Genomic DNA, 16,588 nt, shown 5'->3' with positions numbered 1-16,588 from the left:
CCTTGTTCATGATAATTGTCTTTTATTCATGCTATAACTGTATTATCCGGAAATCGTAATACACGTGTGAATACATAGACCACAATATGTCCCTAGTGAGCCTCTAGTTGACTAGCTCGTTGTGATCAACAGATAGTCATGGTTTCCTGGCTATGGACATTGGATGTCGTTGATAACGGGATCACATCATTAGGAGAATGATGTGATGGACAAGACCCAATCCTAAGACTAGCACAAAAGATCGTGTAGTTCATTTGCTAGAGCTTTGCCAATGTCAAGTATCTCTTCCTTTGACCATGAGATCGCGTAACTCCTGGATACCGTAGGAGTGCTTTGGGTGTATCAAACGTCACAACATAACTGGGTGACTATAAAGGTGCACTACAGGTATCTCCGAAAGTATCTATTGTTTTATGCGGATCGAGACTGGAATTTGTCACTCCGTGTAAACGGAGAGGTATCTCTGGGCCAACTCGGTAGGACATCATCATTTGCGCAAATGTGACCAAGGAGTTGATCACGGGATGATGTGTTACGGAACGAGTAAAGTGACTTGCCGGTAACGAGATTGAACAAGGTATCGGTATACCGACGATCGAATCTCGGGCAAGTAAAATACCGCTAGACAAAGGGAATTGTATACGGGATCGATTGAGTCCTTGACATCGTGGTTCATCCGATGAGATCATCGTGGAACATGTGGGAGCCATCATGGGTATCCAGATCCCGCTGTTGGTTATTGACTGGAGAACATCTCGGTCATGTCTGCATGTCTCCCGAACCCGTAGGGTCTACACACTTAAGGTTCGATGACGCTAGGGTTATAAAGGAAGCTTGTATGTGGTTACCGAATGTTGTTCGGAGTCCCGGATGAGATCCCGGACATCACGAGGAGTTCCGGAATGGTCCGGAGGTAAAGATTTATATATAGGAAGTCCTGTTTCGGCCATCGGGACAAGTTTCGGGGTCATTGGTATTGTACCGGGACCACCGGAAGGGTCCCGGGGGCCCACCGGGTGGGGCCACCTGCCCCGGGGGGCCACATGGGCTGTAGGGGGTGCGCCTTGGCCTACATGGGCCAAGGGCACCAGCCCCAAGAGGCCCATGCGCAAGGAAACTTGGAGAGGGAAGAGTCCTAAAAGGGGAAGGCACCTCCGAGGTGCCTTGGGGAGGATGGACTCCTCCCCATCCTTAGCCGCACCCCTTCCTTGGAGGAGGGGGCAAGGCTGCGCCCTCCCCCTCTCCCTTGGCCCTATATATAGTGGGGAAAAGGAGGAGCAATCATACCTAAGGCCTTTGGTTGCCTCCCTCTCCCTCCCGTGACACATCTCCTCTCCCGTAGGTGCTCGGTGAAGCCCTGCAGGATTGCCACGCTCCTCCACCACCACCACGCCGTTGTGCTGCTGTTGGATGGAGTCTTCCTCAACCTCTCCCTCTCTCCTTGCTGGACCAAGGCGTGGAAGACGTCACCGGGCTGTACGTGTGTTGAACGCGGAGGTGCCGTCCGTTCGGCACTTGATCATCGGTGATCTGAATCACGACGAGTACGACTCCATCAACCCCGTTCACTTGAACGCTTCTGCTTAGCGATCTACAAGGGTATGTAGATGCACTCTCTTTCTACTCGTTGCTGGTCTCTCCATAGATAGATCTTGGTGTTACGTAGGAAATTTTTTGAATTTCTGCTACGTTCCCCAACAGTCCGCACGCTTAACGTTACGATGACAGTTTTATTATGAGTTTATAAGTTTTGATGTACCGAAGTTTGTTCGGAGTCCCGGATATGATCACGGACATGACGAGGAGTCTCAAAATGGTCGAGACATAAAGATTGATATATTGGACGACTATATTCGGACACCGGAAGTGTTCCGGGTGATTTTGGAGAAAACCGGAGTGCCGGAGGGTTACAGGAAGCCCCCCCCCCCCCCCCCCCCCCCGGAGAGTAATGGGCCTTATGGGCCTTAGTGGAAAGGAGAGAGGGGCGGCCAGCATGGGCCGCGCGCCCCCTCCCCCTCTGGTCCGAATTGGACTAGGAGGGGGGGGGCGCCCCCCCCCCTTTTCCTTCCCCCTCTCCCCCTTCCTTCCTCCTCCTAGTAGGAGTAGGAAAGGAGGAATCCTACTCCTACTAGGAGGAGGATTCCTCCTCCTTGGCGCGCCCTCTAAGGGACGGCCAGCCTCCCCCCTTGCTCCTTTATATACGGGGGCAGGGGGACACCCCATAGACACACAAGTTGATCTACGGATCGTTCCTTAGCCGTGTGCGGTGCCCCCCTCCACCATATTCCACCTCGGTCATATCGTCGCGGAGTTTAGGCGAAGCCCTGCGCCGGTAGAACATCATCATTGTCACCACGCCGTCGTGCTGACGGAACTCATCCCCGACGCTTTGCTGGATTGAAACCCGGGGAACGTCATCGAGCTGAACTTGTGCTGAACACGGAGGTGCCGTACGTTCGGTGCTTGGATCGGTCGGATCGTGAAGACGTACGACTACATCAACTGCGTTGTCATAACGCTTCCGCTTAATGGTCTACGAGGGTACGTAGACTATACTCTCCCCTCTCGTTGCTATGCCATCACCATGATCTTGCGTGTGCGTAGGAAATTTTTTGAAATTACTACGTTCCCCAACATGAAGTGGTCTCGGTTGCTTCCTATCTTTTAAACGCGACTTCATTGGCAATGTTCTCGGTCCTTGGTATCTGCTAGCAGGATTGGCGCTCCATGGCCCGGAGCGAGAGGGCAGGAGGCCCTCTCCAGCGACAGCTTGATGTGTACGTCGCAGCGATATCCGGTCGTTTCTTTTGGAGGCGTGGTTTCCTCCTCTAGCTAGTAGTCCTGGGTGCTTCTTGTTGCGGTGTGGCTACTTCTGTTTATATGTTTATCCTTAATCTGCTGTGTAAAATGGTTCTCTCACCACTTTTGTATCGGCTAGGTGGTATTGCTTTATATATAAAGCGAGACAAAAGCCTTTTCTGGTAGAAGTATTTTTGTTTGTTTGCAGTGAACAGGAAAAAGGCCGAGAGCACAAATCTGCAAGTGTTATGCCGCCGCCGCTGCCTGATCTGCCATGCCTTGTGTTGCTCGAAACAAATCTGCCATGCCTCGATTCGCTGCACCATCTCGCCGTGCTACCTCCCTCCCGCGCCAGCGCCGCTGCAATCCGGAGCTATCGTCGTGACCCGCACGACGAAGAGCTTCTCACCTCTCCCGCCACGTGATCGCATGGCTTGCTACGGCCATGGCTCCGGTGGTCACGGCAGGAAATGCTGGGCCCCGGACGTGGTGTTGAGGGAGAGTAACGACACGGTAGCGTGATGTGCACCGCGCCAGGAGTAGGTGAAAATCCCGTGGTTGCCAAGAGCAGCAAGGTGAAAATTCAGTGCGCTCGCTTTTGGTTCTATGGTTGATTTGGCCTCTATTTTTTCCAACTTTTGATAGTTGTTACTTCAACAGAGCAATATGATCTGCTTATTTTATATGTTTCATTCTTGGATAAGATACTTCGATCTGGGCATGTATTGCTGCAATATTCAGGTTCACAACGAAGCATTCAGGTTTCTTAATTTTGTAGGGTCGTCTGGTCGTGGTTAGAATAGATGCTCTACGACGCTTACTGGGTTTCCAAGGCCCCTAACTACTTGTCTATGGCTTAGGTACTACGACGCTTACTTATACTATGAGTTAGGTACCATTGTTGGAAGTTGGAATGCCAAACAAATGAATTACCCAACCAACTTTTATTTGGTTATCCATGTTTTAACTCACATATCGTATTAAATACAATAATCTCAAACAGCCCGGCCATTATGAGAGACACGATGCAACGTCTGAGAAATATATATTACTGGTACACACTGTAATATCATAATGGTAATGCAGTGGCAATTCGAATTTACATTTGTCCACTTAATCTTCCTTTTGGCTATGGTAACGGAGCAGGGGATGCGGAGCAATACGATGATATGTAACCATAACTTGTATGCGACGACAAGTATGACGGGATCGAGGGACATGAAAGGAACGGCTTCGGTGGCATCTCCAATTCGTTGATGCTCTTTTCCAACATATCAATCACCTTGCTCATCGAAGGACGGTTTTCGGGGTTAGTTTGTATGCACCATAGGCCCACTAAGGCCATCTTTCTCATGGCCTCTTCAAGGTCGTAGATGACTTCACAAGTTTGTACCTGTTCTGCTATACTGTCATAGATCCTGTTTGGAAAATACACATCGCTTGAGCTCTCGGTATTCCTTTTTCCTTTATTTATCCTTCCTCCTACCATTTCCAGGAGCATCATTCCATAGCTATAGACATCTGACTTTGTAGAAACGACTCCAAAACCTCTAGAGAATACTTCTGGAGCAATGAATCCAATGGTACCTCTTGCTTCGGCGACGGAGAGGATGCTACCGGCCTTGAGGTGACACAGTTTCGCTAAACCGAAATCTGCAATCTTGGGACAAAAATCTTGATCTAGAAGTATATTCTGAGGCTTGATGTCAAAATGGATGATGCGAGTACTACATCCTTGATGCAAATATTCCAATCCTCGTGCGATGCCAAGTGCTATTTGTTGTAACTTGTCCCATCCAATAACTAGATCTGAATTCTCTGTGTAAATATACTTCTCCAGTGAACCATTAGCCATATACTCATAAACAAGGGCTCGCTTAGCTCCTTCTAAGCAAAAACCGAGCAGACCGACAATGTTAATATGTGATGTCCTACCAATGCTAATTGCTTCATTTAGGAACTCCTCTCCATTGCCTTTGGAAGCTTTTAGGAGCTTCACGGCAACCACACAACCATCTTTTAGGCTACCCCTAAATACCGTGCCATATCCACCTTCTCCAAGTTTATCCTTGAAAGAGCTAGTCATTTGTTTTAGCTCTGAGTACTTGTACCTTTTCGGAGCCAAAGGTCCATACCTCCTCAGCATTTCTTCCATGCTTGATTTATTACCAGTCTGCTTTGGGAGGATGAAAAGACCAATCTTTTGCTTATGTCGGTGCACCCCCCAAACTAGACATGTTAGTAAGATGATTGCAGCAGACAGAGAAACTGTAAAAAAACACGAAAAGTGAACATCATTTAGTAAAGTTGATAGTATATCAGTATATGTATGAGACTGTGTAAACTATCTCTTTTCTAATATAGCCATTTAGGAATCTTTCAATTTCACGCCATTATATTAGAAATCTCCATAATTTGGTTAATTTTAGACTTAGCAATCTCTATAATTTGGTTAATTTTAGACTTAGCAGTTTGCCTTTAGAAAGCATCAAAGTATGGAAGTTTGTGACAAAGTCTCATGCATTTTCTGAGCAGAAGCCATGATAGACATACCTATCAAAATTAACTTCTTGTTGTGCCTACCATCTGCAGTGAAATTATTATGGTTAGTCAATGTAAGTATCAATCACAAAATAAATAAAAACATGAAAATGAACCATGGCAATTTGACAGCCAAGCGCAACTAGCTATTAGAAATGCACGCGACATAAGCAAATAAATTTTTTAACTCGAACGGGAAAGATCAGTAGAATGACAACAAATGAAAACCGGTAGTTTCTAAGATGTCATGTACGTCAAAATAGCAGCATCTCTTAACATGTCATCTCAGCTGAACAAACAAAAAATAAAGAGGATAACGGCATCTCCAACACGGGCCCTCAAGCCGCCCGCAGCCGCCCAGACCGTGTGGTACGGACGTGTTTTGCCATCAAGCACGGTCCTGTATTGGTCCACTCGGCGGTCTGGACGTCATTTATCCCACAAACCGCCGGGGGGGGGGGGGGGGGTCAAGTGGATCAACCTCTTTTTGGCCTGTGCCAAACACTTTTTCTCGTTGGTACCTGGTAGAGCTTTTTAAAAAAAAAGCGACGCGAGAGCGTATTCTCTTATCTAAGCTTCCTCCCTTCGCTCTCCCCATTGTAGATGGTTCAGCCACACCCGGTGCCACGAAATGATTGAGAACTAGAACGGGGTCGAAATGCATTTTATTCTTAGTATTAAAATAGTATTGCCCCTGCCCTACCCAAACCCTCTCCCTTGCCCGCACCCTTTCCCGCCCGAAGCGTTTAATGCCGCATTGATGCGTTCATACGTCATCATATCATTCCACAAAGCACAACGCGTTGAGCAAGTCAAAATCATGTACTAGTCTCAAATTGGGGATCTCAATTGATTCATAGAGCTTCCACGCCTAAAGAGCTTAGTGAATTAAAGGATAATGTCACTGACATGAATAATTTGCTTGGTTCGAGTAGGGAAGTGCAAACAAATTAGGCACTGCTTGTCCTAGTGTAGCTACGAACTTGATTAAAAACATAATTTGGTGGTTGAACTTACGTGCTGCTGCGGGCAGAGGGGGAGGGGGGGCCTCCCATGTCAAGAGGAAGCCATCGTTGATGAGCTGCTCGTAGTCGCTTGCGTTCGTCTTGCCTGACAATGAGGCCAGTACCGGCACGACGCTTGCATCACAGCCCTCCATGGCGTATCTGGCGTAGTTCCCGATCCGGTCGTGATGCACTCCCGCTCGGACAAACACCACCCACTCGTTCCGGCACCTCACACTTGTCTGCACCAGGCCTCCGTCCCGACGTGCAGCAGCCACCGCGCTTTCCTTCGTGCAATTGTACAAGATGAGATTCAGGTTGCTGAGGTCGATCTTGAACTGGGTGTCTAGTTTGGCGGAGGTGTTCCCAATCTTTATGCCGCAACCGCTGGAGGCTTCCAATAGTTTCTGCTTGCCTTCATCAACGACTAGCAAGCTGCGTTCCTTGTAAGAGATACTGTTGATTGCAAAGCCGGGGATGAGGGGCACGGAGCTCCGCAGGGATGCAGTGCTGTTATTATAGCAAGTGACCTTGAAGTCCAAGATACCACACGATCTTCCCGCCTCTGTGTCAGCGAGCCAGAACGGATCAGAGATGGTGATGTTGCCGCACCTGTTGGCCGAGCGCGAGCAGCCTTCACCTTGCTGCTCGTCAGCCCCGACGAGCATCGGGGGCAGACAGCAAACCCCGATGAAGACTAAGAACCAGTAGACAGGAGCCATCGACATGCAAGACTTGTAATTTGTGTCAGCAAGACACAGAAGGGGAGCAAACAAAATTGGTGATCATGCATGTGCTGTGTGGCAAAGAACGGATGCTATATGGTCGTACGTCTAACATGGGAACTCCCTATCTTAATTGGCAGAGCAAAGGTAAGACGTGGAACGCAATTATGAGTGGCTGCAAATCTAGTGGGTGTAGGACTTTTCAGACATGATGACATCGCGGTTGTTGTCCTAGCGCTTTCATGTGCCGAAGCAAGAAGATAGTAGATGAGAGGTGATGCAGATTGAACAACACACTATTTGCACTTGACAAGGTTAAACCTAACAGACCTCTCAGCTGACTCATTTATTTTGCCTTATCATGTTCATTATTTTGAGAACCATATTTCTCAGTCTTATATTTGAGTATATAATTGCAACCAAATAATCTTAACAAAACCAACTACACACATTTGCTTAACAAGCCAAAACTGGGAGTTAGGTCGCTTGTTGCCCTAATGAGCTTATTTAAATTTCATCTACTTACGCAGTCAAAGGTAAGCATAACACAAAGTTTCACATGTTCTTATCAAATCTTGAGGCGGACGGACAGACATCATACGGCCATCTAATTAATCTAAGCAATATAGTACACCTGCATGCCAATAATCAGCCCAGGACCCTTCCCCGGACCCTGCGCAAGCGGGAGCTACGACTAGCCACAGTGAGAGTAACTTCAGCAGTAACATCGAGTCCAACTCAGCAACTTTGCTTATGTGGCAATGAGTTAATGAGGAGAGAGGCAGTTATAGTAACTTAGCTAGTTACTGCAACATCACATGTCCCAATGCAATATGAGTCTATAACCTAATAAATGAAGCTTTGCATGTTACCACACTTATGTTACTAGCCACTATGAAGATAGTAACATAGTCTAGGAATATGAGTATGTTACTCATTATTGTGGCTAGTCTACATGCACCGGGCTGCCCTCTTTTTTAATATATTACACCTGCATGCAACAGGTCCTGAACAGTGCTATTATACCATTGGCTAGCGGTGCCAATAATCAGCCCAGTAATTAACATGCTAATTGGTGGTTACATCTATCAGCAGAGCCAACGCCATCCTGTGGGTCAAGGACTCCTAGTCCTACTAGCTCCAGTTGTTCGTAAATGTTAAAACCTTCTTGGGAATCCGATCTCTGGTAACTGATTAGCTCGATTGTCTTCATTAACCAATAAAGAGTTCATATATCTACGTGGTTCTTATCTTGGCTTTCTTCATCCAATAAAGAGTACTCCTTTCGTTTAATAATGTAAGACATTTTTTGACTCAAGTGTAGTGTCAAAAAACGTCTTACATTATGGGACGGAGGGAGTACTTTTGAAGTTGTAGGCTTCTAGCTATTACCTCGGGATCAGTGTCAAACAGTGTTTTGGGGAGATCACCATGAGCTAGAGCAGCTATGCTGCCAAGGTACTCCAGGTTGTAGGCATACGGCCAACTACAACTCATGTCACAGTCCGACCGAGAACCATCCCGTGCAGGAGCATCATTGAGGGATAATACGTAAGCTGCTGGAACATGAGGCTCAGGTTGATAGGTAGATTAGTGTCACAGCTCATAAGACCTTGCTTGTTTGCTCCTAAAAAAACTGGAACACAAGCTGGCAAGACCTGCCATGCTCGTCTCTTCTCTCGGACAGAGTGACTTTAGCCCCGCTGGATCGAATTAACAAGGGCTAATTATCGTTTTGCCCTCAGTGGTGTCCATGTGCTCAGTTTTGCCCTCAGATGCGAATTGTGCTCAGTTTTGCCCCTAGTCCGTGCGCACCGACTCGTTCCGTGAACTCTGCCGTCTCCGTCAGGTCAACCTTTTGACTCGGCCCTTACAGGTGGGACCAGGCGGCAGAAACGGCCAATTTTATTCAGACCGTTGCACGCGTGGCTTGTGGGACCCAGCAAAGAGCCGTTGAGCAGAGAGCCGTTGGCGGGTGTGCTATATAAGCGGGCGACAGCGGTGGTGACCACGGCGACAGAGAGCACGGCGGTGACCACGGCGAGAGAGAGAGCACGGCGGCGGGAAGCTAGCTGTGGAGGGCGCGGCGGTGGGAAGCTGGCAGTGGAGGGCGCGGCGGCGTTGAGATCCCCTTCGGCTCCGAGCTCCATGTCTTCCTCAAGCTCCCGCGCCACCTCGCGGATGCAGAGCCGGGCGCGTGTGGACATGCCTGTCTTCGTCTGTCCGCGGTGCCGGGCGGGCGTTGATCGAAGGGTTTCTCAGACACCGAGGAACCAGAATCGTCCGTTCTACGTGTGCAGTGAGAATGGGGTAAGAATCGGGGCAATTGCACCATTTTCGTCGTCGGGATGTTTGAGCAATGGGTTGATCTGTTTAGTGTTCATGCAGGTGACATGCTTCTTTCTTTGGGTCGATGCTCTGGCCAAGACTCTGATGAATGAACTGCAAGAAGAGCATGAAGAATGGTTGCGCATGTTGCCACGAACGGCAGTGGCCACACCACGAGCTCCGGAAGAAGAGATGGATGGCGAAGCACGCACTGACAGAGAGCTAGCTATTGAGCTTAGGATGTTGAAGAAGAAGGTTAGGAAGCTTGAAGATCAAGCACTACCAATACCCATTTGCAAATACTTTTGGACATTTGTAGGTATGGTAATCGCACTGGTTGTAATGTTGAAAATGTATGGAAAAGCATGAATTATGAAGGAATTTGTAATCTTGAAATTGTTTGAGAAATTCACCTAGTTTAAATGTTGGTTAAAGTTGTTTAAATGTTGAAACAAAAAGAGAAGAAGTGACCAACATTTAAATATGTTGGAAAAAAAGAGAAGAAATTAGGAATTCAGAAACTTTTGATCAATGAAATGCAGCTCTCTGCTCTGCCTTTCTGTCCAAAAAAAGGTTGCTCTTGGGCCAAATTCAGAGCGTAGATCCAAGTGCAGGCTAGACTAATGGGCCAACTGCATCCAATTAGGCCCATTCATGGGTTTTCTTGCGTATTTTTCTGTTTGCTATTCTGATTTAATTTAGGCAGTAAATCATAATGCTGAAACTTTTTGTGGAAGCTAATTGAATTATTCCGGAGCCAAACAATTAATGTTAAAAAAAAATTGGAGCTGTTAATTAATCCAATTCAAATACACCGTGATTTAAATGAAAGACCAAAATGTCATGAAAAATGTGCCTCAGCTCTGGTAGAGGTTTACGCCAGGTGTCAAAATAAATGAACATTTTTTAAGGGCATTACATTGAGAAAAACATAATATGTCTAAAAAATGAAGGGTGGAAAATGCACAAAAAATTGGTGCGCCTGGGGACTCGAACCCAGGACCGCGTGGGTTTGTGGTGTTTAGGGCTACGCCGGTAACCGCTAGGACAGATGGCAAGACTTTGACATGGGTAGGGAAAGAAGGTATACATAGTGAGACTGTGAATTTTCTTTTTTTAAAAAAATAGTGAGACCGTGAATGTTGCACACGCGTGAGAGTGGTTTTCCTTTGTTTTGCACTTAAATTTTGGAGGGTTGGAAGGTTGAAAATGTATGTTGCACTACCACATGATTTTGGTCAGAGTGGCACTTGGTTTAGGGTTAGAGTGGCACTTGGTTTAGGATTTAAAGGGAATAAATTTGCATGTTAGTTCATGACTTTTTGTTTGAATGAAACAGAGGGCTTCTCACCCCCTCCGAAAACCACATGTTCTCGAACTTCATGACTTGTTTAGGGAAGAAATGATAAGTTTGGGCACGGACATTTTTTAACACACATAATAAGATGGAACACACCGTACCATTACAATAACTTAGATAAGTTCACGGACAGTTCACGGACACATGATGAAACATGACACGACACGACACGACATAGAAAAGCAACAAAATAAAAAACCAAACATGACGAGCTTGACTCCGGGCTTGAACATCTTCATCTTGACCTCCTTCTTCCACCTTGGCCGCGCGCGCCCCTTCAACACCGTCTTCATCTTCACACCTCCTCCTCCTCGTCGTAGGGAAGGGAGTGCATCTGGCCTGGAGCGGGGAAGATGCGCTCGTAGTTGGTGTAGATGTTGTAGACGGTGAAGAAGATGGCCTCGCAGCCGCACCAAAAGACTTGGCCGAGGAGCTCGCGCGCGTCAAATGGGTTGGTGAAGGTGACCGTGAGCAGTAGGAGGATGCCGCCGCGGTCACGAACCTCGTTGAGGGTGAACATCCTCGGCGAGCCCCGTGGGAGGTGGGCATAGCCGGCTCTGAGGAAGGCGCGGGTGAGTTCGACGGAACCCCTCCACCTTGAAATAGCCCACACACGGAGCTCCCTCTCCACGAGCACGCCCGGTGGGTAGCGCAGCTCCGGCACCACAGGCGGACGGCTGAAGGTCGGCCCGTTGAACTGCATCTTCTTCACTTGGTCTCGCTTGGGGAGGGCTCGGTCGCTTGGGTGTTTGAAGTTGGAGAGGATCGGATCTGGCTTGTGGATGGGAGAGGAAGAGAGGCACCCCATTTATAGGCCTGTGGGTGGGAGAGGAAGAGAGAAAGTATGAGAACGGTGCGTGTGTGAATCCGGACGCGTGTGTGTATCCGTTACGTTTTGCACACTTAAATTTTTGCACGAAAACGATGCATCTTTGACCGGGCAGTGCATGTGAACCGCTGCCCTGAACCACTGCCCTGAACCACCTAGCTCGCCTCGCTAGCCTAGCTCGCCTAGCGCGCCTCGCTCGCCTCACTCGCATGCATGCACGTCGCCGCCTCCCGCGCATGCGCAAACCCACGTAGCCGCCTCCATGCATGCAAGGCCTGGAAAGGCTGAGACGGGCTATTTACTGCAGTCTCAGGCTCAGACAACGAGACGGCCCAACGGTCCATCCAGCGCGCCCGATATTTGTTAAAAAAACAATCTCCCAGCCAATCAGATTGCATCTCGCGGATCGCCCCTCTCCTCCCCGCAGATTCCTTCTAGAAGGGTTAGATCGACGGCCCTTGATCACCGCTAGGGTTAGATGAACGGTCCTTATTCAGCGCTAGGGTTAGCGGGGTTTGGGAGGGGTTTGGAGCAGTCAAAGCTATGTTTGACCAGATTTCAAATGAGCATAATAAATTAAATAAAAATCAGAAAAATGAAAAACCTGCGCACATAGTCTTCTTATGTCATATACTAACGATTTAAGTTGATAAACAAGCTTTACATACATTTAAATGATAAGTTCATGTGTATTGTATGATATCTCGAGTATCTCAAACTCTCTTGTATGAAGTGAAGAGAAGTGTTTTGGGGAAATGAACATGAAAATTTCAAAAAACTCACCACAGCTTCATTTTGGAGTGACTAAGAAGGATCCAGGCTTAGTTTTTCATTTTGATGTTTTACACTTGTTTAAATCTTGGTCAAAGTTAAGTTTGACCAGAATTCAAATGAGCAAAACAAATTTAAAAAAAATCAAAAAAGGAAAAACCAGCGCACATAGTCTGTACATATAGAATATATGTGTAGGAAAGTTATTTGACTGATTTAGATAAGGTCGAAAAAAACCTTGCTTAGAAATGAGGCCGTTTACCCTACCTTTGGACCCCTCTTTTTAGCACATTTTTCATGAAAATTTCAAAAACCTCACCACAACTTCATTTTGGATTGACTAAGAAGTATCCAGGCTTAGTTTTTCATTTTGATGTTTTAGACTTGCTTAAATCTTGGTCAAAGTTAGGTTTGACCAGAATTTAAATGAGCAAAATAAAATTCAAAAAAATCAAAAAAAGGAAAAACCATGTGCTCATTCAAACATCATCCAACAGATATTTAAACATCATGTCAAACATACTTCTAACATAGGTCCAACATCATCCAACAGAAATACAACATGTCAAGTGATAAATGTTTCATAATACAACATCATTCCTTATTCATAATGTTTCATAATTGTTCATAGATAGCGTTGGGGCTTCTGTCTGTTCCTTGAGCTTCTTGTCATCACTTTGCTCCTCGTGCACCTTGTGCTCATTGTTTCTTCTCTTCTTCTCTTGGTTGTCGGTACCTTGCGCGTCTTCTTCAAACCTACCATAGAGCTGTGCAAAACATAAAGGGTCCAAACATAAACGGTAATGAGATCGTGTCAAGTGATAGATGTACAGTAGTATTTGACCCTTGCAAGATTTACATACCTAGCAGAACTCACAACAACAGAAGGTTGGTCACCATTTGGAGCCTCACTTGGATCATCATTTGGAGCCTCACTTGGATCACCATGATCACCATTTAGAGCCTCACTTGGATTACCATTTGGAGCCTCACTTGAATCATTATTTGGAGGATATTTTGGATCATCGTCAAAATCATCCGGCTGTTGACCATCATTTTCATCATCTGTTGAGGCAACCGGCTGTTGACCAACATTTTCATCATCTGTTGAGGCAACCGGCTGCTGACCAACATTTTCATCGAAGCCTTCATCGAAACTCTCTCCGAATGCTGGATCTACTGTGTTATCACAATACTTACCGAAATGACCAGACCCACCACATCTTGTGCACTTACGCTTCCTCGCTCCAAGTCCAGCTCCTTCGCTGCGAGGTCTTATTCGACTCTTTCTTGGTCTACCTGCTGCTCTCTTCAGAACTGGAGCGCAAAGCTTGAATCCAGGGTCCACCATGTCCCATTGTTGTTTTCTCTCCATAGCAGGCAAGGCATAAGCATATGTGGCTTTGAACCTTGCAACAGAGTAGTAATCATGCACATACTGTTGTATGTTCCCTGCTGGACCTGGGAGAGAAGTGATGAAAAACAAGGCATGAATGCATGGCAACCCAGTTATCTGCCATTGCCTACAACTGCAAGTTCTAGCTTCTAAATCCACTGGATATCTCCATTCCCTCTTCTCTTTATCCAAATATGATATCTCTGCTGTGGTACCCGAGCAAAGCGTCATGTTCATTTCCAAGCCTGTTGTCTTCTGCTTCAGTTCATTCATCACGGCAGGGATGATAATGTGGCCCATGAATTTTGCCTCGGCTATTCCTGCACGATAATGAAATTTCTGCATGTATTCTATCCTTATTCTGTCAAGCAAATCCACCACATAATGACCCTTTAGTTTCCGGATCGTTGAGTTGAAAGACTCTGCTAGATTATTGTGCACATAGTCAACTTTGCTCACTTCACTGAATTGGCTTCTAGCCCATAACTTGGAGTGGTGTGTTTCCAAGTATTCTTTCACTTTGGGATTCATGTATAACTGCCTCAAGTGGTAGTTGTGCTTCTTCACACTGCATGTCAAAGATGCTGGCCATAAATTGTCGGTATACACCTTTCCTTTGAATTTCTTCATGAAATTTGCAGCAAGGTGACGCATGCATTCCCTATGCTCTACTCCAGGGAACACATTGTCCACGGCCACTTCTAAACCTTTGCAGGCATCTGTATGAATGACCAACCCATTGGGATGTGCAATAGCCCGGCGGAGATTATGCAAAAACCAAGTCCAGCTCTCCTCAGACTCTGTCTCTAGCACACCATAGGCAACTGGAAATACAAAACTATGTGCATCAACTGCACAAGCTGCTACTAACTGTCCTTTAAACCTTCCTGTGAGAAAAGTGGCATCAATAGCCAAATAAGGCCTGCAGCCTGCCAAAAAACCCCGGCGACAAGCCTCAAAGCAGACAAAAACCCTTCTAAAACATTCCTTGGTCTTTGTCACTCCCCTGAATGTGTACTCCACGGTGTGGTGATCAATATCTACAATACTACCTGGGCTTGTCCTCTCCACTTCACCTTTGAATGAATACAACAATTGAAAACTTTCCTGCCAGTTACCATAAATAGAATCCATAGCATGTTGTTTACCATTGAACAACCTCATGTATGGTAAATCTATCTTGAACTTATCTTTGATGTTCTTCTGCAATTCCTTTGGACCCACTTGCTGGTTTTCTTTCACCCACTTTTTTACTTCTTCTGCCACCCATCTTGACTTGGCTCTACTGATTGTATCCTTCCTAAGGGTTGATTCCTGACATGTGTGCTTAAAAGGATTCACTTTGACCTGAACATTAGTGCTATTCCGCATTTTAGCTGCAAGCAGCCTCCATGGACAACCCTCAGTCGGACAGTGCACTCTGTAACGTACTTGATCGCTCTTGTCAACTTTGAAAGTACGTTCTACCTTGATGCAGTATGTCACAAGTGCATTTCTACACTCATTCATGGATGCAAAAACTGTACCTTCTTCCATTTGAGGGTTCAAAGGGTCCCATTGAACAGCTGCAAGGTCTTCGTCCTCATCCATCGCGTCATCATCCACACGGACTGCATTGTGAGCCTCATCTTGGTTTTCAGCCCTAGGTGCCCGTCGTAAATTCTGAATAACATCAGAATATAACTTCTCTTCATCAACCCCAGAATTGTAGCCATCAGGCTCCACTTCAAGGGGGACCCTACTGCTGTTGCCCACACTTGTCGAGCCATCACGTCGCCGTGCACCAACTGAACTGTTCTGGCTAGAGATGCCATTACGACGACTTGATTCTCCCCGAGATGTTGCACCCGCCATCCTAGGTCCAAATGCCTGCTCAAGCACATCAACTTGCAGCCTCACATGGAAATTATCTTTCTCTTTATGCCTAACAAACATGGTAGCTAGCTCTTCATCATTACTAACTGTCACCCAATTCTTTCCCCCATCATAGTATTTGTAAACCACTTCATCAAGCAAACCCCAAGGATATTGGCTACAAATTACCTCCCCAAATTGTCTGAAACTCCAATTACTAGCCATTGGCAACCGATAATCAAAACCTCCTTGGTATTTCTTCTTATCCTTTGCATCGAACATGTACCGGTCCCTTCTAATGTGCACCATGAAAGCAAACCGCAACTCCATCCTAACCGGCAAAAAACAGAGACGCAATCAGCACACTAATTGGGCAAACCTACTCGAATTGAGTGTTCAAATGCACAACTAAGCTCAATCGAGGCGAGACTTACCCCTCGGGAACCCAGTCGTGGACGCGGCGGATCTCCGGCCCGATGCCTGCCTCGCCAAATACTCCGGGATCGCCGCTGCTCTCCATTTCGCCCTAGGGTTCTTCCTCCTAGTTCAAATAGCTCCAGCAGCCCCCCACCTTTGAGCGCTCCGGCCGGGCGCACGGAAGGAGGCCGCGCCGCGGGTCGAGCAGGTGGCGGGCGCCCCACCCGTGGCGTCGCAGGAAGGTGGTGGGCGTCACAATGAGCCGTGGAGCGTAGGCGCAGGGAGGTAGCGGCGGAGCAGGGCGTGCAGCTGGTGGCGGGGCAGGTGCTGGCCCGGCGCAGGTGGCGGCGGCGGCGGCGCACGACAGCCGGCCGGGCGGATGGGTGTGAGCTAGAATGATTTGGGGATTTAGTTGCAGGGGCCTACATGTCAGCTCCGGACCCACGTCCACGCGGTCCCACGTGTAAGCTCCGGACCCACAACTACTAACGCCGGCGGACGAAATGGACTCAAATATGGCCGTTTGGCCTCGTCGTAGTTGCTGTGCACGGACTAGGGGCAAAA

At 47.1% G+C, this 16,588-nt stretch overlaps 1 protein-coding gene across 1 annotated transcript; it reads right to left on the bottom strand.

Annotated features, from left to right (window-relative positions):
* Window positions 1-3,836: 3,836 nt before the first annotated feature.
* LOC123068448 (rust resistance kinase Lr10-like) lies at window positions 3,837-7,066 on the bottom strand. Its single transcript, XM_044491032.1, has 3 exons — window positions 6,358-7,066; window positions 5,353-5,385; window positions 3,837-5,067 (listed from the first exon to the last, which is right to left on the bottom strand). The coding sequence occupies exons 1-3, from the start codon at window positions 7,064-7,066 to the stop codon at window positions 3,929-3,931; spliced, it is 1,881 nt and encodes a 626-aa protein (XP_044346967.1). The 3' UTR covers window positions 3,837-3,928.
* Between the last annotated feature and the right edge of the window lie 9,522 nt (window positions 7,067-16,588).

Source organism: Triticum aestivum, chromosome 3B (assembly GCF_018294505.1).
Source record: "Triticum aestivum cultivar Chinese Spring chromosome 3B, IWGSC CS RefSeq v2.1, whole genome shotgun sequence".
Taxonomy (NCBI): Eukaryota; Viridiplantae; Streptophyta; class Magnoliopsida; order Poales; family Poaceae; genus Triticum; species Triticum aestivum.
This window is presented reverse-complemented; position numbering and strand designations above follow the sequence as displayed.

What these genes read in the sequence shown, in the direction of transcription:
- LOC123068448 (XM_044491032.1), bottom strand. Translation starts at nt 7,066, where the DNA reads ATGGCTCCTGTCTACTGGTTCTTAGTCTTCATCGGGGTTTGCTGTCTG. An exon ending in CCCTCTGCCCGCAGCAGCAC is followed by an intron (nt 5,386 to 6,357) that starts GTAAGTTCAACC and finishes ATTTCACTGCAG; the next exon opens with ATGGTAGGCACAACAAGAAG. An exon ending in CAAGAAGTTAATTTTGATAG is followed by an intron (nt 5,068 to 5,352) that starts GTATGTCTATCA and finishes GTTTTTTTACAG; the next exon opens with TTTCTCTGTCTGCTGCAATC.